General features: G+C 42.9%; 1 protein-coding gene and 2 long non-coding RNA genes across 5 annotated transcripts in view; 1 reads left to right on the forward strand and 2 right to left on the reverse strand.

Moving 5' to 3' along the window:
- The first annotated feature begins 1,688 nt into the window (after positions 1-1,688).
- Positions 1,689-4,163, forward strand: LOC123464941. 2 transcript variants are annotated; one of them, XR_006640031.1, is made up of 2 exons: positions 1,689-2,662; positions 3,951-4,163. It is a non-coding gene; the product is annotated as an uncharacterized LOC123464941 (long non-coding RNA). The 2 variants fall into 2 exon arrangements; XR_006640032.1 differs by having other exon boundaries at positions 1,689-2,549.
- Positions 4,164-9,354: 5,191 nt separating this feature from the next.
- On the reverse strand, positions 9,355-14,557 carry LOC123464942. Its single transcript, XR_006640033.1, has 3 exons — positions 12,135-14,557; positions 11,562-11,651; positions 9,355-9,510 (listed from the first exon to the last, which is right to left on the reverse strand). It is a non-coding gene; the product is annotated as an uncharacterized LOC123464942 (long non-coding RNA).
- Positions 14,558-18,762: 4,205 nt separating this feature from the next.
- The window catches only part of SLC25A32 (solute carrier family 25 member 32), a 31,608-nt gene continuing 29,794 nt past the window's right edge, over positions 18,763-20,576 (reverse strand). For both annotated transcript variants that reach the window (XM_006065077.4, XM_025265110.3), the window contains one exon: positions 18,763-20,176. In XM_006065077.4, coding sequence (XP_006065139.1) covers positions 20,038-20,176 — 139 coding nt within the window. In that variant the 3' untranslated portion in view covers positions 18,763-20,037. The remainder of the gene's footprint in view (positions 20,177-20,576) is intronic.

Genomic DNA, 20,576 nt, shown 5'->3' on the forward strand with positions numbered 1-20,576 from the left:
GGGGCGATTCCGAGGAGGCCATCCAGTAGCATGCAGGGCCCTGTGGCAGCTGTGTACCACGAGAGATATCTTTTTCTTCTATCATGTTGATAATATCCTGTTTAACCTCAGTCTTTTTGCAATTTGAAAGTAGCAGCCCTGTGCTCTTTGGTTCATCTGACTGCACAGGGGTGGCTGGTGAATACAGACAAAATGCAGGGGCCTGGATTATCTACAAAATTCAAGGACACTTCCAACCTACCACCCCTAAACAATTACAGACACAGGCTTTAGGGCTTTTGATTCAGAGACAGATCTGTGAGTTGAACATGGCCAGTTACCCGGAAAGGTTTGGTTGGAGCCTATAGCAACCGCAAAATAGCAAGAGTGCCCTTGGGCTTCTGGTTCCAGGTACAGCGTGATTGAACAACAGCTATATGCAGTCTATGATGTATTACAACAGGTGGGAGACATTACCAAAAAAATACTTGATTCTTTGAGTGACACAAAAAACCACTATTCATTTATGTGCGACATATAGGGTCCCCATGGACATCAATAGTGACCAAGGAATCTACTTAATTCTTGTGAAGTTCAGGAGTGAAAGTGAAAATGAAGGTGCTCAGTCGTGTCCAACTCTTTGTGACCCTGTGGACTGTAGCCCACCAGGCTCCTCCGTCCATGGGATTCTCCAGGCAAGAATACTGAGATTCTCTAGGCAAGAAGTTCAGGAATGGGCCATTATAAATGACATACATGGGCATTTGCACCTGCCTTTCAATTCCACTGCTGCTGGGCTATGAATAGACTACTTAAACAATAGTTGAGATGGGAAACTCACTCCCAGCATGTGGGCACATCCCAGGAGCAATCATCTCAGTGCCAAGGCCATGTTAACCCAGAGACAAACAGTCAATACCACTCAGGTTCAACTGTTGATCACTGAAGAACTGTTGACAACTATAGGTCAGGGCAATAACTCAGTTTTGCCTTTGCCACAGGATCTACCCCCAGAGGAACAGATTATAAATAGCCCTTGGGACTGGCAGATAAGTCCCCGGTGATTTGGGTTTACAACCTTGTTGGAATCAGAAAGGGACTTATACCTGTCCTCTACCTGGTCCCACCTGGAAAAAGGCACTATTATACTAACTCTGTGGTCTGGTCTGTTACACTGCCTCTTCAGTATTTGACACTGGTTAGTGGAAACAGTGTCAGACTTTATTTTTGGGGGCTCCAAAATCACTGCAGATGGCGATTGCAGCCATGAAATTAAAAGACGCTTACTCGTTGGAAGGGAAGTTATGACCAACATAGATAGCATATTCAAAAGCAGAGACATTACTTTGCCAACAAAGATCCATCTAGTCAAGGCTATGGTTTTTCCAGTGGTCATGTATGGATGTGAGAGTTGGACTTTGAAGACAGCTGAGCGCCAAAGAATTGATGCTTTTGAACTGTGGTGTTGGAGAAGACTCTTGAGAGTCCCTTGGACTGCAAGGAGATCCAACAAGTCCATTCTAAAGGAGGTCAGTCCTGGGTGTCCTTTGGAAGGAATGATGCTAAAGCTGAAACTCCAGTACTTTGGCCACCTCGTGTGAAGAGTTGACTCACTGGAAAAGACCCTGATGTTGGGAGGGATTGGGGGCAGGAGGAGAAGGGGATGACAGAGGATGAGATGGCTGGATGGCATCACCAACTCGATGGACATGAGTTTGGGTGAACTCTGGGAGTTGGTGATAGACAGGGAGGCCTGGCGTGCTGCAATTCATGGGGTCGCAAAGAGTCGGACATGACTGAGTGACTGAAGTGAACTGAACTGAACTGATGGGCACTAAATATAGGCAGGTGGTACAGTATTGCAGGCCAGGACAAAACCCTTAGGCAGGGGTGCCGTTATCTCAGAATGGTGTTACTGCTTGTATTTGCTTAGTAGTTAGTAGTTGTGATCTTCCTGTATTGGGCCTGTTAAACATCTTGCAACTCATCCTACTCTGAGTGAAGGGAATCTGTTTGTGAACTGGGTGACCATGATGGCCTCACCACAAAATGAGGTGATTGGTGAGTCTACAGCAAAAGGAGCTATTGTCGACCTCTGAAGTTCCCCGAAAAATCGACTTGATAAGCACCTGACTCCAAAGCTTGCCTGCCTCTTGGATGGTCTGTATGGCATTTGTGGTATTTGGTTGCAATGCACCTCTATCTACCTATCCTCAGGGATATTGCAGAAGAGGGATGGGCTGAGATTATAAGGGTCATACATGTATGGGTGGAATGTATGACTAGGCAATTCAGGATGGCTGTTTGCTGTCTGTACATCTCCTCCTCAACCAGGCCCTGCTTCACTCACATGACTATTCAATCCTCTTAATTATAGGGCTTAATAGTAATTGCCTACTTGCTTGCTCCCTGTCCCAGCTGCTGGTTTCCCAGCAGCTTTTGATGAGCCAGTCTGACATTAATTCCCCCTATAAATGGTAGTCTCCTTCTTCCCCAAGTAGCAAAGACTGCTGCCACATCCTGTCTGCCACACACAGTGAGGTGCTGCTTCTGGACCTTGCTTCAGATGTGTAAGATCCTCTATCAAATAAGACACTGATGACTCTTGCTACCTTGAGGCTCTTTCTTCAGTCCTGAGGCTGGGCAACTGCAAGACTTGCAGGCCTGCAGGGTACAACCCAATGTGTGATTTAAATCTTCAATTTAGTGGGACTTGTTTTGTGGTCTGGCATGTGATATATCCTAGAGGATAGAACTTTTGTTTTTGGAAAACTTGCCTGGTTAGATAGATTGGATCCACCCATGATAATATCCCTTTGGATTATAGTTGACTGATTAGGGACCCTAATTACACCTGCAAAATTCTCTTTGCTATATTGTTATATAATCATGGAGATGATATCCAACTGTATTTACAGGTCCCTACAACGTTCAAAAGGAAATTATACTGGTGTTTACCCTGGGGTCAGGAATTGTGGAGTCCCTCTTAGAATTTTGCATACCACATATGGCCACCTGACCCTCTTACATGCCTTATACCACGAACCAAAAGGTGAAAAAGGCTAATTTAACTGTAATGATCCCAATTATCAAAGGAAATTGGTTGCTACTATAATGGAAGCAAGGAGGACTTTGTCTGGAACCCAGGAGATTTTCTGAGGTTCCTCTCAGTACTTCACACCCACAGTAAAGGTCAATGAAAAGCTACAGGAACTGAAAAAAGAAAGGCAGGGTAATTGAGGAGTCAGACCCTTCAGAAGGGAAGGATAGAATCATTCTCCCTGGTAAAGAATCTAGAGCTGTGGGTTCTGGCTGGGGGCAAGAAAAACAGGGAATAAGCAGGTGAAGTGGAAGCTGTAGACATCAACTCTGACGCCATGAACAATTACAGAAACCAGGAAGGGTAACTGCATATTTTCTGCTATTTGTATGTGCTTGTATATTCTAACCCTCTTCTACTTCCCATTTTAATTTTATATAAAACTAGGTGGAGGTCAACTTTAAAATGTAGTCTTTAGTGGAACCAAGACTGAGATTGAAGCATAATTAATATAGGCAGCAGTGAATTCACTGACCATTGGGGTTTTGGGTCTTACTTGGGTGAAGGGCAGGGAGGGCAAGAATTTCACTTATTACAGGGTTAACTGTTTCTTGCTAAAAATGTAGTTAATTGTTGTGCAGGTATTTGAACAGGTGTAGAATGGTGCATATGAAAGTTGAAGAGTCAAAGGGGTCGACTGAACTGGTTATAAGCTTATGCTTCCTAGCTCTAAATTCTTTCTCCAGTTGCACACCCAGAATGTGCAGTCCTTCAGCTATCTTGCAGCCCCAGCCCAGGAGGCCTGGTGATCACCTTGCTAAGAGTCTTGTAAGAGGCACACCACATGCTTCTGGCCTCAGGCTGTAGCAACCTTCTGTCTCCCATCGCACACACTCCCAAGCATGACTCCTGACTTTCTTGCCCACTGCAGGGTTGTTCCTGAGACCTTTCCAAGGCGGACAATGCCTGCTCTGGCTTACCACCTGCAGAAACATCTTGGCTTCCTCAGCAACCAGTTCACATTCCTTGGCTTGCCTGTGCCTTCGGTGATCACTGTTTATCAGATGATTCTAAACAAGTTCTGACACAGGCAACCTGGCAAACTCTCACCACCTAGTGTCATCTGCAAATACACATTTTCCAATGAAAAAAATTCAACTAACGAGTAAGTTTAAAAAGGAATTCCATTTGAGGCAAACTGAGGATTCTAACCCAGAAAGCAAATTCTTAGAAAGCTCTGAGAACTGTCCCACCGGCTAGAAGTTGAAGGCATAGATACACATTTTTGAGACAAAGAATTGTACATCAAAATGACATGCTGATATTTTACATAAAATTCATGAAGGACATATAGTCTGGGTAAGCACAAACGAAGTGAGCAGCAAGTCACCATGACCCCCAGCAGAGCTGGAAAAGAACATTATTCTTTGGAGAAGTTACCTTGCTCGGGACTTCCCTGGCAGTCCAGTGGTTATGACTTTGTGCTTCCAGGGCAAGGGGCACTGTTTCAATCATTGGATAAGGAGCTAAGATTCTACATGCTGTGTGACACAGCCAACAATTTTTTTTTTTTTAAGTTACATTGTTAGTGTCAGAAGAAAGAAGAAAAAATTGATCTTTAGGGTCGAGCAGGCATTCCTGTCTTTGAGCAGGTCTGGTTAATGTGTAATGAAGGCCTGAACAGGATTTTGGGTTTAATGTTTTTTGTCCTGCCTTTAAATTTGATTCCATCAGAGGTATGAGTGCCAGAGAGCTTCCAAGCTTGGAACTTGTCAAGGACAAATGGATATGTTGTGTCTTTTCCATAAATATTAGTAAAAACTGTGATGACCCAAGGACAAAAGAGCAGATAAAACCAAGGAGGGTCTTGGAATGCAGGAACAGGAAAACTAGACCCTTATCGTCCTTCCCTCCCCCATGTTGTAAGGTCCTCCTGAGCAGTATAACCTGTCTCCCCTCCTACGCCATAGGGAGAAGGTATTTGCCTTACTCTTCCCCCCCCCCCCCCCCCCACCTAGTATTCGTGCCTCATCCAATCAGCAAATGACCCGCAAGACCCCTATCCCACTCCTTTACGCTGGGTATAAAAGTGGACTAAGGACCCTTGTTCAACCTCAGTTCTCCCCTGAGCTGGCCTGCTATTCTAACATCGTCTCCTGTTCTAAAAAAACTTTACTTCCCTCTCATCCTGTCTCTTGTCTGGAAATCCTTTTCCAACCTGTGCACGGACCATGACAGAAAGGAGTTAGCCATATACCCAGGTGACATTGATTTGTTCCATTTGTCAGAAACCCAATTTGAGTCTAACCTGTTTTGGTATATTGTTGTACCTGATTCTGAAATTTTGGAATGGGAATGTGGGGTCTTTTTACTGAGTCCAAGCTCACTCTGCTTGCTACACAACAGGCCAATGAACCCAAGACTTGAGGTGTTGAGGCAAGGAAGAGACTTTAATTGGGGAGCTGGCAGACCTAGAAGATGGCAGGCTAGCGCCTCAAAATAACCATCTAACTGGGGTGTGGATGCCAGGTTCTTTTATAGATCAGAGAGAAAGAAGCAATGAGGAACTAAAGTCAAAAGGCAGACTAGAAGGGAGAGGCAGTGGGGAAGTAAAGTGAAAGGGTCTTCAGTCTTGCAAAACATCCCCAAGAGAATGGTCAGCCTTTGGAAGGTGTGTGTTAATCTCTTCTATTCACAGGTTCAGTTCAGTTCAGTTGCTCAGTCATGTCCAACTCTTTGCGACCCCATGAATCACAGCATGCCAGGCCTCCCTGTCCATCAACAACTCCCGGAGTTCACTCAGACTCACGTCCATCGAGTCAGTGATGCCATCCAGCCATCTCATCCTCTGTCGTCCCCTTCTCCTCCTGCCCCCAATCCCTCCCAGAATCAGAGTCTTTTCCAATGAGTCAGTTCTTCGCATAAGGTGGCCAAAGTACTGGAGTTTCAGCTTTAGCATCAGTCCTTCCAAAGAAATCCCAGGGTTATCTCCTTCAGAATGGACTGGTTGGATCTCCTTGCAGGCCAAGGGACTCTCAAGAGTCTTCTCCAACACCACAGTTCAAAAGCATCAATTCTTCGGCGCTCAACCTTCTTCACAGTCCAACTCTCACATCCATACATGACCACTGGAAAAACCATAGCCTTGACTAGACGGACCTTTGTTGGCAGAGTAATGTCTCTGCTTTTCGATGGTGTGATCACTCATCTAGAGCCAGACATCCTGGAATGTGAAGTCAAGTGGGCCTTAGAAAGCATCACTATGAACAAAGCTAGTGGAGGTGATGGAATTCCAGTTGAGCTATTTCAAATCCTGAAAGATGATGCTGTGAAAGTGCTGCACTCAATATGCCAGCAAATTTGGAAAACTCAGCAGTGGCCACAGGACTGGAAAAAGTCAGTTTTCATTCCAATCCCAAAGAAAGGCAATGCCAAAGAATGCTCAAACTACCGCACAATTGCACTCATCTCACATGCTAGTAAAGTAATGCTCAGAATTCTCCAAGCCAGGCTTCAGCAATACATGAACCGTGAACTTCCTGATGTTCAAGCTGGCTTTAGAAAAGGCAGAGGAACCAGAGATCAAATTGCCAACATCCGCTGGATCATGGAAAAAGCAAGAGAGTTCCAGAAAAACATCTATTTCTGCTTTATTGACTATGCCAAAGCCTTTGACTGTGTGGATCACAATAAACTGTGGAAAATTCTGAAAGAGATGGGAATATCAGACCACCTGACCTGCCTCTTGAGAAATTTGTATGCAGGTCAGGAAGCAACAGTTAGAACTGGACATGGAACAACAGACTGGTTCCAAATAGGAAAAGGAGTCCGTCAAGGCTGTATATTGTCACCCTGCTTATTTAACTTCTATGCAGAGTACATCATGAGAAACGCTGGGCTGGAAGAAGCACAAGCTTGAATCAAGATTGCTGGGAGAAATATCAATAACCTCAGATATGTAGATGACACCACCCTTATGGCAGAAAGTGAAGAGGAACTAAAAAGTCTCTTGATGAAAGTGAGAGAGGAGAGTGAAAAAGTTGGCTTAAAGCTCAACATTCAGAAAACGAAGATCATGGCATCTGGTCCCATCACTTCATGGGAAATAGATGGGGAAACAGTGGAAACAGTGTCAGACTTTATTTTTCTGGGCTCCAAAACCACTGCAGATGGTGACTGCAGCCATGAAGTTAAAAGACGCTTACTCCTTGGAAGGAAAGTTATGACCAACCTAGATAGCATATTCAAAAGCAGAGACATTACATTACTATTCACAGGTGGGCAGGGACAAATTATCTTTCCAGGAGCTGAACAAAGGCACTTTAGTTTACAGTCAAGCAGAATGGCAGGGTCCTCCAGACAAGCCATTGAGTATAATTACAATGACAAATGTGATGAAAAGCAAGTCAAAGTAACAGTTTGAAACGGGGAGTCAGAGTTGGCTTTCTCCCTGTAACAGTCTCTGTAAGTATCTCTCTGTGTTGTAGATACATGCTATTGTCAAAATTAATTTTTAAAAGAGCTCTATTTAATTGACTTAAAGGAAATTAAATGCTTATATAAATACTTGGAAAAACAAATGAAACTGGTCAGAATGAACTTCAGGTTCATATGATCTGGAAAATATTCAGTACTGAATTAATATTTGATTAAGTTAGCTTAAGCTTGTTGGTTTGATTAATAAAGACATGTCTTTAGAGTCATCAATATTAAATATACTTTTACTGTACCTTGGTTTACTAGAAATCAAATAAAACCTTATTACTGTTACAAAATTTGTTAGCAAGAAAAATAACAATAACTTTTAAGTAAATAGAGGTAAATGAGATAAGAACTTTACATAAACTCTTAAGGAATATCTGATTTAGGAATGTCTACTCTAAAGACAGTATCTCCAGATTTTGGTAACCTGAAACAAAACTAAGTTAAACCATGAAAATTCCTTCACTGTCTGGGTCATTATAAGTAGGATGAAATACTGTGACATTAATTGCTGGGCAGGTCTAAGTTCACCTACTTTTGTCTTATGAGAAACTAAAGTTGTTTGGGCTTATTAGATACATGTTTTTGTACCACATTGTGGAAAGAAATTCTAAGGAAGATGTATGTTTCTAAAATACAGTCATAAATGCCAATCAGGAAACGCTGGTATGACAGTTTATAATTACTTGCTTCTTGGTTTTTGCTAGAGACTAAGGTTTAAGGTAAAGAATTATAAGGGAAACATTTCAGTATGCAAGGAAAGTAGGACGCGTGTTTTCAGCCAAGAAGGTAAGAGGAACAGAAATACATTTTGTTTAAAAAAAAAAAAGTGGTTTTGTTATAGAGCTGGTTGTTTCTAAATGGATACATCAAGTTGTCAAAGATTTGTGGAAACGAACACTAAGAGGTTTGTACATGGTCAGGACTGGCTTAGGTAATATTGAACTTCATTAAAAAAATCTTTAAAGTGGTACAAAACCTGAATTTGATTATCTAAGAGGATAAAGTTTTCTTAAGATTTTGGATTGTTTTTGGTAATAGATTGTGAGTTTCTTCGTGTTTAAATGATCTGTATTTGCCAGTGAGATCTTTTATTGTCACCTTGGTTGTGAATACATATTCATTTTATTTAGTGACCTGTGTTTCTATTTGACCAAGTGTTTTAAAACTTCTTGATATTTTTGACAGAATTCCCAAAGATAAAATCCTAAATGAGGCTCATGTGACCTCCAGCTAACTTTGAAGTTTTACAAAGGGTTCCTGGAACACATCAAAATCTGTTTTCTCTCCATCTCAGAGAGGAATATTAAACTAATTAGGCTTATTTGGTATGTCAAATTACATGGAAAGCATTGTCAAATAAGTAGTGATAAAACTTCTTAGACTGTATTCTATGGGTAAATGTTATTAATGTCAAGAGAGTGTATAATTTCCTTGGTTCTGTCTTGCCGCAGCAAAAATTTGAAGCGATGAACAGACCAGTGTTACAGCTTTGTTTTACTTGGCAAACAAAGGAAAATATATCCTCGAGGTGTGAGGGTGGGCCAACCCAAAATACGCGAAGAGAAGAGAAGCCCCCGGCTCAATTTTGGCTCCTGTTCTTACATGTTTTTCCTCCTACCCCTGAGCCTGCCCTCTGTAAACTGGGCTAGCCAGGAGGTTCTCACTCTGCTCCTCGGATTTTCTTTTGTTCCATTTTCATGGGCTTTTCCTTTGTCTTTTAGCCACCACCATTCTAGACTCCCTTTTCCTATTCTAACTACCTAACCTTCCTCCCTCAAGAGATGGGAGGCCCAATTCTTTGGGAACAGGGCCGTTGAGGTCTCTCTGGCTACTTCCTGCTGAACTGGGACGGCGAGGGGTATTGGGCCTCCCCCTCTTGCTAGTCTCAAGCCTCAGAGTCCTTATAGTGGTGTATGCTCCATCTAAGGGTGAGTGATATTTTCCATGGTTGGGTGTAGTTTTATATATCCTTTTTGAACCGGCACGGCATGTTGTATCTTGTTGACCTGGGCAGAGACAAAACAGGTTAGACAATTGATAATACACAAAGCAATCATAAGCAGCATCAATACGGTGATGACAGGGATTAGTAGGGGCATTAGCCAACTACAAATTCCCTCTCGCCAGAAGAAGGATTTCCTCAAAGAGAGATTGTAGCCACTCCGAGAGCTCTCCAGCTCGTTCTTTGAAATCCTGTAGGATCTGAATGTTTTTCTTGAGGACTGTGAGACTTTCTTTAACTTGGCTGGAGGTATTTACCCTGAAACAACATGTCTCATTCAAGATGGCTCAAGTCCCTCCTTGTTCAGGGATTAGGAGATCTATCTCCTGGCTATTTTGGAGTATAACCCCTGCCAAGCTGTGTTGCCTCTTTAGAGCTGTCCTGAGAAATCTTATCCCCAGAAACTTAATTTTGAGGGTGTTCATTAGAATGGCACTCATTTGTAGTTCTGAATAGGTACCCAAGATCTCCCAGGGGCTCCCAGGTGTATTGAGTGTCCTCTTATGTTTTCTTCCATGGCTTGACTCATGAGTAGAGAATCCAGGAGTTGTGTCCTGGAACCCTGACTGCTGTGGGGGTAGAGAGTATTACAGGTTAGGGGCCTTTCCATGTGGGCTGGAATGGAGCCTTTTGACCCATCTTTCCAGACTCTAATTAGGACTTGAGTCCCTGGAGCATACAGTGGTGGCTCTTTAGAATATTTGGGGTCCAGTTGACACCCCACAAGTGTATACCATGTTGGAATTGCCCAATGACCATGGTATAAGACCAGAGGATCTGAACCTCTGGATCTAGGAAGAGGTCATTGACATAAACAAAGGTCTCCCATATAGCATCTCATAAGGACTAAGACCAACTTGTTCCTTAGAGGCAATATGGGTGTGGAGGAGAGCTATTGGTAAAACCTCCTTTCATCCCAGGGAGGTCTCTGGGGTTATCTTTTTTATCGCTGATTTTAAGAATTGGTTGGCTCTTTCCACTTTTCCTGAAGACTGAGGCCTCCAGGCACAATGGAGATAATAAGTAATGCCCAATGCTTTAGAGACCCCTTGGGTGACCTTAGAAGTAAATCATGTCCCATTGTCATTTTGTAATGACCTGGGCAGACCAAATCTCAGAATGATTTCATGGAGCAGTTTTTTTTTTTTTACCTCCTCAGCTTTCTCAGTCCGGTGGGAAAGCCTTTAATCCATCCTGTGAATGTATCTATCATGAGTAATAGGTATTTATACCCTTGAGAAACTGGCATCAGGGTGAAGTCCATCTGCCAGACCTCTTCTGGGTAGGTCCCATGTCATTGGATGTGCTGGGCCAGCTGGGGTCTTTGAGCTCCTTGGGGGTTAATTGGCAAGTGGGACAAGAGGAGACCACTTGCCTTATAGTCGTTTGGAGGCCTGTTTCTCTGAAGGACCTTTCTAGTAATCTTTGGAGGGCCTTCTCCCCTAAATGAGTGGTGGCATGTAAGGAGTTAACCAACTTTCATTGGAGGTTCCAGGCAGAAAAAGGAGTCCCTCCTTTTGGAACCACCCTATATCATCTTCTTGAAAGCCCTCACTCTTAGCTTTAAGAGTCTCACCTTCAGTATAAGAAGGAGTTTTGGGCAAATTAGTCTGTGGAACTAAGGTGGCAACCCCCTTTAGGGCATTGTTCTGTAATTCTGCTCTCTTAGCTGCCTGATCAGCTGCTTGGTTCCTTTGTGCCACTTCCATGCTTCCTTTTTGGTGTCCTTTATAGTGGGAGACTGAAACCTCAGCGAGCAGATGGACAACCTCCAAGAGCCTAAGGATTTGATTACCATATTTGATTGGGGACCCTCAGGTGGTCAAGTGGCCTCTTTCTTTCCAAATAGCAGCATGTGAATGTAGCACCAGAAAGGCACATTTGGAGTCAGTGTAAATGGCTACTTTTTTTCCTTTTCCCAGCTCTAAAGCTCGAGCCAGGGCTAAAAGCTCGGCTAATTGGGCTGAAGAAACTGGTGGCAAAGGTTTAGCCTCTATGGTCTCAAAATTGGAGACTCTTGCATATCCAGCTCTTCTTTTTCCATCCAAGACAAACCTGCTTCCATCAATGTACCAAATTTCCTCAGGATTGGTCAGAGGATCTTCTGACAGTCCCTTTCAGGGTTTTGTCCGTGGTCGAAGGTTTCTAGGCAAGAGTGAAAGGAGAGAGAGCCCTTGGGGGTAGGCAGGAGAGTAGCTGAGTTAAGAACCTCACAAGGGGATATAGTCAGGCCTGGATTTTCCATCAGCACTACTTGGTATCTGAGGATTCTTTGATCAGACGTCCATAAATGGCCTCTCCCATTCAGGAGTTGTTTTACTTGATGGCTGGTAAAAATAGCTTGCCCCCAAGACAGAGTTTTAAAGCATCTTTTATCAGGACTGCAATAGCTGCAAGATTTCAAAGGCAGAGAGAGATCCCTTCTCAATAAGCAAGTAGGACACTCAGGAACCACTAGAAACTGATGGGAAAATATTTGTCCATTGCAGCAACAAAGAAGTGATCAGGTGAATCTTTTTGTAATTGTTTTTCCTGTAGCACTCAGAATGGTACAGGTTTGGGGGGAGAAGGCTCTGGACCAGGAGGTCAGGACAGGGTAGGTGTCAACCAAGAAATTCTCAGACTTACCTGCCACATCCAGTTGCACCCTTGGCTCCAGCCCTGTAATGGTCATCTGTGATAGGCGGGCTGGTGGAGCGGGCTGCTTCAGTCCTGTTGAATCATCATGAGGGAAGGCTTGGCGCTTGACCTTGAGGCTCTTGGGTCCCTAGGGCAGAGTGCCGCCCAATGTCCCAACCGTTGGCATTTGTAGGAAGCTGTTTTAAGAGACTTGCCATAGTTTGGACACTCTTAGGCCCAATGTCCCACCTGTCTACAGATTAGGCATTTGCCTCATGCCTTGTCCTTCAAGGACTCGGGGTTTGCCATAGGGCTTCCCTGGAGGGCGGCCAGCATCTGGGCATGGCTTGTCCCTTTCCTTTTCTCCTTTTCCTGGGCATTGGCTTTCCTCTCCTGTTCTCTGTTATAAAAGGTATTGGTGGCTATTTGGACCATTTCATCTAAAGAGGCAGCAGAGTCCTGCTGCCATAGCTGTTGTAACTTTATTGTGATGTATAATGCACATTGGGACACGAATTGGTCCTTTAAAATCACTTGTCCCTTGTAAGAGTCTAAGTCCAGATTGGTTAACTTTTGGAGGGCCTCTTTTAGACTTTCCAGAAAGGCAATAGGGTTCTCCTCGCACTCCTAAGTTATTGCTGAGACCAGGCACAGTCCCACAATTAATAAGCTTCTTTCTATTTCCATGGGTGCACTTCCTTAGGGGTGAGTCTTTCCGAAGCTTATCCTACCCAGTATTGTTGCAGCCTGAGAGCCAGGCATCCCTGGGTCAGGATGCGGATCCCCATGCGGGTCGAGACATGATAACCTGCTGGAGATCGAATCCCTGGCAGGTCGAGGCATGTCGGCCTCCTGAGAATTGGGTCCCTGGGCAAGTCGAGGCATGTCGACCTCCTGGCACCCCTGGACTGTAGGATCCCCAAGCAGGCTGAGGCGTGGCAACCTCCCAAGGACCAGACCCCTAAGCGGGTCGAGGCAGGTTAACCTCCTGGGACCCCCGGATTGGAGTTGGCATCCCCAAGGTCTCCAGTGTGACCAGTGCTGGGTAGGATTAAGGGGTTGTAATCTTAACTCATTGCTGGCTTGTCCACCAGGGATAGGAATAGATATCATGATGTAAAGCAATGCAGGTCTGTGCCTTGAGACTGGGAACCTGGTGAAACAGCCATAAGACTTATCCCCTTATTGCTCTAAGGGAATGTAAGTCACTGATTTCTTCCCCTAGTCTTTCATAAGGGCAGTTTAGGGTGGCTCCAATGGTAAACATTTCATTGTCATAGACCCAGTCTAGGTACTAACAGAAGTAATGACAAAGGAGTGGGTTATCTGGTCCTGTTTGGGGCATTAGGAGTATTTTAATAAGCAGGGTGGAACAATGTTGCCTACAAGGGGGCAGGGCCCTGGTTGTAGGAGTTAGTAAGTGGCTTAAGAACAAATTGATAAGAGGCAACAAACCAGATGTTCACAAAAGTGGAGTGGAGATTTAATCTGGGGGTATGTTTGTAACTTTAGGAGAAGGGTGGTAACCGTTTGGGCCCAAACGGCCTGCAGGGCTACTCCCAAAGTGGCAAACATTATCCCCAGAAGCCCAACTGCCCTTGGAAGGGATGCCACCAACAGATGACTTCTAGCAGGCATTGTGTGCCTGTCCCCCACACTACTGGGTCCACTGAGAGGTGCTGTTGTCGCACATGTTGTAGGAAACATGGAAGATGAAGGCCTGAATATCTGGAGAGATTGGATATTACATCGTATTTCTCACCCAAGGGCCAGCTATTTTCTGGTTGTCCCTCCAGAAGATTGTAGAGGCAACATTGTGGGCCTGGAGGGGGCTCAGGAAAAGATCATGAAACAGGAGGCAAGGGGGCAGGGCACAACTTTTGAAAGAATGACATAGCCCAAGGGCATAACATAAACTGATTAAAATCAAATGGGTCCAAGATGACAAGTCAAATTCAACTAAACCTTGATCCTCAATCTGCAAGCTAAATGACACACCCAGAGGTGCCAGGACAGTTCCAAGTCACTGTCAAAAGATGGAGGAGTGGGTGGTTCCCCAATGGAATGATCTTCCCACCAATTAGCATATGAAATCACCCAGCCCTCAAAAACTAACATCATATTCCATGGCCTCTCCTCTGTGATGGCCCACACTCTTGGCATGTGCTTCTCTCTGAATTTGAACCAATTCACCTCTTACCTATTGCTGTCTCTCTCACTGAATTTTTTGCAATGAGACATCAAGAGTTTGAGCTTCATTAGGTCCTGAAACCAGGCACTTTGGGTTTTGGCCAGGCTCAAGTCCCAGTAGAGAGGAGCTGAAGGACAGGAGGAAAAAGCAGTGGGAAAACGTGCTGAGGAATCCCCTTCATAACCTGCTGGCTGCTGCTGCTAAGTCACTTCGGTTGTGTCTGACTCTGTGCGACCCCATAGACAGCAGCCCACCAGGCTCTGCCAATCTGGGATTCCCAAGGCAAGAATACTGGAGTGGGTTGCCATTTCCTTCTCCAATGCATGAAAGTGAAAAGTGAAAGTGAAGTCGCTCAGTCGTGTCTGACTCTTCGCCACCCCATAGACTGCAGCCCACCAAGCTCCTCCATACATGGGATTCTCCAGGCAAGAGTACTGGAGTGGGTTGCCACTGTCTTCTCTGTCATAACCTGCTGGAAAAACTGCTAAATACCTGACCTGTGCTCACAGTTTTCACTGGCCTGATCCTTGGCACAAAGAAGATTAAGGACAGAAGAACCCCTACCCTCATGGGCAACAGTTACTAAGGCACGGCAGATAGTAGAGCCTTTGGGACACCCTGGGGCACCCGCTGCCACTCATCTGTTCACAGGTTCGAGGAAACAAGGAGTGAGATATTGTAAAGGAATTAAGATTTTGTTAGCCACATGTCTTTCCAGCCATAGGTGCAAGAACTTCCTACCCCAACCGGAGGTCTCCTGGAATCTGAGACTGAGCCGTGTGAGCGTTCTGCTGAGTTTGTTTCTGCTGTCCTGCTTTCTTGCACGCTGGGCTTCTTGTCACTTCCGCCGTGCTGGGTTTTCTTCGCATCCAGCTTCCACCACAGGAGCTTTCATTCTGCTGTGCTTGGTCTCTGTCTTGTGGGGGCAGAGCTGAGGTTGTTTCAGCCAGGTTAAATCCCAGTCACAGCACTGTATCGGCGGAGTGTGTAATTTCCTTGGTTCTGTCTCACTGCAGCAAAGATTTGAAGTGATGGACGGACCAGTGTTACAGCTCAATTTTACTTGGCAAACAAAGGAAAATATATCTTTGAGGCGTGAGGGCGGGCAGACCCAAAAGATGCGAAGAGAAGAGAAGCAACCCCCCACCTCCCTCAATTTTGGCTCCTCTTTTTATGTTTTTTCTCCTCCCCGTGAGCCTGCCCTATGTAAATTGGGCTAGCCAGGAGGGCTGTTTGTTTCACCTGAGGTCCTCGCTCCGCCCTTGGACCTTCATTTATTTTCACAGGCTTTTCCCTTTGTCTTTTAGCCACCGCCATTCTGGATTCCTTTTTCCTATTCTACCTACCTAACATTAATACACTGGAGAAGGCAAAGGCACCCCACTCCAGTACTCTTGCCTGGAAAATCCCATGGATGGAGGAGCCTGGTGGGCTACAGTCCATGGGGTCACTAAGAGTCGGACACGACTGAGCGACTTCCCTTTCACTCTTTGCTTTCATGCATTGGAGAAGGAAATGGCAACCCACTCCAGTGTTCTTGCCTTGAGAATCCCAGGGACAGGGAAGCCTGGTTGGGCTGCTGTCTATGGGGTTGCACAGAGTTGGACACAACTGAAGCGACTTAGCAGCAGCAGCAGCAACATTAATACACATACTCTAGAAATCATATGGAATTCCTAAAATTCTGATAGGTCCTAGTAAATGACTGTCAGTCATTTTAGTAATTATCTTAAGTTGTTGTATGTCACAGCAGTAACCAAGTTTTTCAATTGCATTATAATCATATGTTTAACCTTGACTTTTAAAGTCTTCTGTCATTTATAGACAGTTATCATTGTACTTTGCTTTTTGCAAAAAAATGTTTTATCCTTAAAGAAAATTCACAAAGTACTTCTTGACAAGTACACATTTCTGATTAATATTCATATCATACTGCTGAACTGGGTAAGAAAGAATTCTAATGAAAATGGATGGCTTCATGTAACTGTTAACAGAAAATAAAGGTCAAGGATTAGTCACATAGGACTGGGTGAACTGAGTATGGTTATAATTTTTGTCTGAAATATTACTGCTGACACACCTTTGGAATGGCTTTCCTAACCTTGAGGTTTTTTAAGCTCAGTCTGAGAGTCTTCACGACAGGTTCCAGCATAGCCAATTTAGAAGTCTCCGTAGTCAATTAGCCAGACTTATTTTATGAACAAGTAAATTTCAATCTGGCTATATTTGGTAGAAGTGAGGGTACCTTTAGAAAAAAAAATTGTTTCAGTGAACACTGAATTCTAGTTTTGTTAATTGAGGTCTGTGTTTACTAAGGTGACTAAGACTCACCTTCCAGATAATGCCTTGTAAAGTTTAGTCATTAAAAAGACCCTCTGTTTCCAAAGTTTATCACAGTAATCTAACTTAGGAAGAAATCAATAATGCACCATGACCTGCAACCAGATTATGCATACTGGAAAAGACAGACAAAGGACTTGGCCACTTTTGAAGGGACCTTATCAGGTCTCTGCTGAATGAACTGCAACTCCTGTTTCCAACACTTGACTTAGATAAGACCAGCACTACCAGACCAGTTTGAGAAGATAATATCTGAAGTAGACAGCTAACCCCAAATGTCAGCGAAGGCCTGTATACTGACTACTCTGACAACTGCCCACAATTTTGCTAATGAGCCAACTGTATTTCTTGGGCTCAACCACATGCAAGTTTCAAATATCAACTCAAGTGCTGGATTTGTGGACAATTAACTACATCCAGTATTCCCAGGTTGCCTTGAAGGATTTCTCTTCTCCAAAATGGTCCCTAAACATTTTAAAATTAATTCTAGCACTGTGCAATCTAAAGTTACCACCAATACCACTAAGTGATACCGTCTTATTTGTTAACTCACCTTATGACCCATGAAGTGTCAAATTTTTGTTCTGAACCATCTTCTTACTTCAAGTTTAGGGAAAATACTAGGAAAATGATTTGATTCAGGAGGATTTTGGCTTAAATCTTTGCTGATGATATTGCCATCACTATCGATTTAGCTTCTGGAACTTGTATGTTGATATTTTCCTGCCTTTCAAGCTGTGTCACCTACTTATACTAAAATAATGTCCAAATGACTTGAAATTCTAGACCACGTCTGCAGTTCTCTATAAAATCATGGATATATACAACACACATGTGAGGAAAGTGGGCTTAAATGGCTTATGGGGCAACTTAGAATTAAATGTCAGTCCTTGCCAAACATCCTGCTAGTACAGTTCCCCGGAAAGGAGAGAATCGGGTGATTAGAACTTGACATGGAGGGACATGACAGACCCTAGGACAGGCAAGCAGTGACCCTGGTTTTGAGTGACCAATCACCTAATACTTTCTAGTGGAAAGACTACTTCGCAGTTTCCCCCCATTGATCATTAAATTTCCTGTTTTATGGCAAGACAAGAAAAATTTAAACAATTTTTTCTCTGCCCTTTGGTAGCCTCTGTCCCCTCTACTGTGCATTGTGTATCTGCATTATGCATCCACCAAACTTCCTCATCAGCAGAAATACCTGCTCAACCATAAAGAGAAACATTCTCTTAGCATCGCCAAGACAGCTCCTTAAAAGATAACATTCCTTCTTGATCTTATAAGGGGCCATGATGATGCTTAGATCTGGATTGTATAAACTGTCAATAATACATCACTTAAGGAACAGCTCTGTCTCAACAAGCTTCCAAAACTGTGCCTTTACTTCACTGTGAGAGCTTTCTGATATGCTCCTCCTGGGTTTAATCCTCAAATTTGACTCAAATAACAGTTTCTATTTCTTAGATTGACTTGTTTTCATACATTGACGTATCATAGTGACTTGCTTCCTCACTTATGTCAATGTTTCAAATACTACCTCCTCAAAGAGACCTTTCCCGACCTCAACCGGCCTACGTGACATAGCAATGCTATTCCCACTATTCCTTAGTTACTTCTAGCATTTAATATCTGAAGTTATATTATGCATATTTTGATCACTCACAAAAATGAGCGTTCCCTAAAGGCAGGAATGTTGTGCAGCTCACTCACTGCTCCATCCTCATGTGCGGCAGCATACATGGATGGCACAGAGCAGCAAGGGATGCTGTAACCGTTGTTTGAGGGGAATAAATGCTCAGAACTCTTGCAGGGTTTGTAGAAATATTCCATGTTCTTAATCTAGAACTGTAGTTATTTAATGCTGATTCATCCTGCAAGTCTGTATGCCCTTAGAGAACAGGAATTATGCCTTATTAATTTAGGGGTACACAGGAGGCATTCAAATGACACTACCTCTAAAATCCCAAATGCCAACCCAACTTGTCTTTCCATACAGGGACCACTATCAGGATTTTATATGAATTATAGTTTAATTCAAAAGTAGGAAAATATATCACATTTATAATGCATTTCTCTGCATATAACAAAGTAAATACAACCAAGTACTGATCATTTCATCTTTATTTTTAAAAGCCATTTTTAAAATATAAAAAATAGACCTCTTTTCCAAGAACCATTTAAATATGGCTTTGAAAACCACAATATTTACAACAAATAGATGGTAGTGCAAAAAAGCATTCATATGTAAATAAAAATTACTTACTGGAGTAGCTAATAGGCCACCTTATATAGATACTAGATGATTGAGGGTATATTTGTTGACATTTGGATCATTCTGGCATCCTTTTGGGGCAGAGGCCTTTATATTTATAGACAATTACAATAACTCAAAATCAGGAATGGCCTTTAGAGTAATCTGTATTTAAACCTGATTTTGAGCAACCAATGTAGATTGATCAATTATTTGGGATCTGAAACCACATATCTGAAATCTGAAGTGAAAGTTATAACTTTTCGTTTTCAGTTTGTCAACAAATATACCCCTAATCATCTAGTATCTATATAAGTTTATCTATTAGCTACTGATTTATGGTCAGGAAGGCTAAATAATGGCTGATACTGCTGGATTTTGTTCTGATTTTATAAATAAAAAAGACAGTAAGTATCTATGCCAAAAAATAATAGTGGGATCCAGGATTACATTTTAAATTATGAAACCAGCCTCTGGGAAAAAAGTAGTGATGGAATGACAACACATGTCAGATATTTCTCAAAGTAAAAGAAATATATAACTTCTTGAATTTTTCAAACTTCAAATGCATTCCAGCTGAATTAAAACTAAAGCACATTTATGGAGGATTTTTTTTCCCCCCACCAATCTTTCCCAATTCAAAAATGGTCAGGATTTGGGGAATATCTTTCACAGTAAATCTTTAACGTTTAATTTACTCTTCAAATATCAATGACATCTTTTAAGAGGCCATTTTCTTGCTATTGCACAGAGGTTGATTTTTAAAGCCAATCCAGGCAGATGAGTTCAGAAAAAGCAGTGCATTCTTCAAATCCATCCAGCAAATGCTGCAAATCAGCTTCTACTTGGACAATGAAATGGAGAAAATTTGCGAAATTCTCCACTTGGTGTCAATTTTACTGTTATGTTGCTGGCAGCCATTTCAGGGAGAGGTAGCCAAGTCCCATACCCATGGGGAAGGCAAAAGCAGAAAAACATAGTGAAGACTGAGCTGTTCTGACTTCTAATGATTATACACCAAGTTTGATTATGAGCCATGTTGCTGTGCAGTAATCTTCCGAGTTTTATGTCTCAAATACAAAGGAGCATGTTGCTGCCTTGGGCAGATGTACTGTAATTATCTTCTCTTAGTTTATGTCGTCTTTTCTAAGGCCAAGTAAAAAATGTGAGACATTTTCATATACCACAAAGGTAATACAGCAGGCTGGAGTCACTCGAATCAAATTGGGGGCAATCCCTTTGTAAAATCCACTGATGCCTTCTTTCCTTTAGAGAGAGAGGGAAAAAAAAAAAAATATATATATATACACACACACACACACACACACACACACACACATACACACTTAATTTCCTACAGAACTAGTCTGAAGACACAGAAGTTTAGCAGACAGGGCACAGAGCCAGCATTCAAACCTCTGGGATTTGAGTTCATGTTTTCAATGTCCTGAAGTAACAGTTTATGAACCATTCGTAGGGCTTACATGCCTTTTGTGGGAATGAGGAAGAGAGGGCAGGGACACCTCAAAATGAACTAAAAAGCACTTTAATCATAACCATCTTCCAGATGCCTTTAAATGTATGAACATAGAGGAGTATTAACTGATCTAACACAAACATTAAACATTTCATAAATAAATGCTCAGTTCAGTTCAGTTGCTCAGTC

Source organism: Bubalus bubalis, chromosome 15 (genome assembly GCF_019923935.1).
Source record: "Bubalus bubalis isolate 160015118507 breed Murrah chromosome 15, NDDB_SH_1, whole genome shotgun sequence".
NCBI lineage: Eukaryota > Metazoa > Chordata > Mammalia > Artiodactyla > Bovidae > Bubalus > Bubalus bubalis.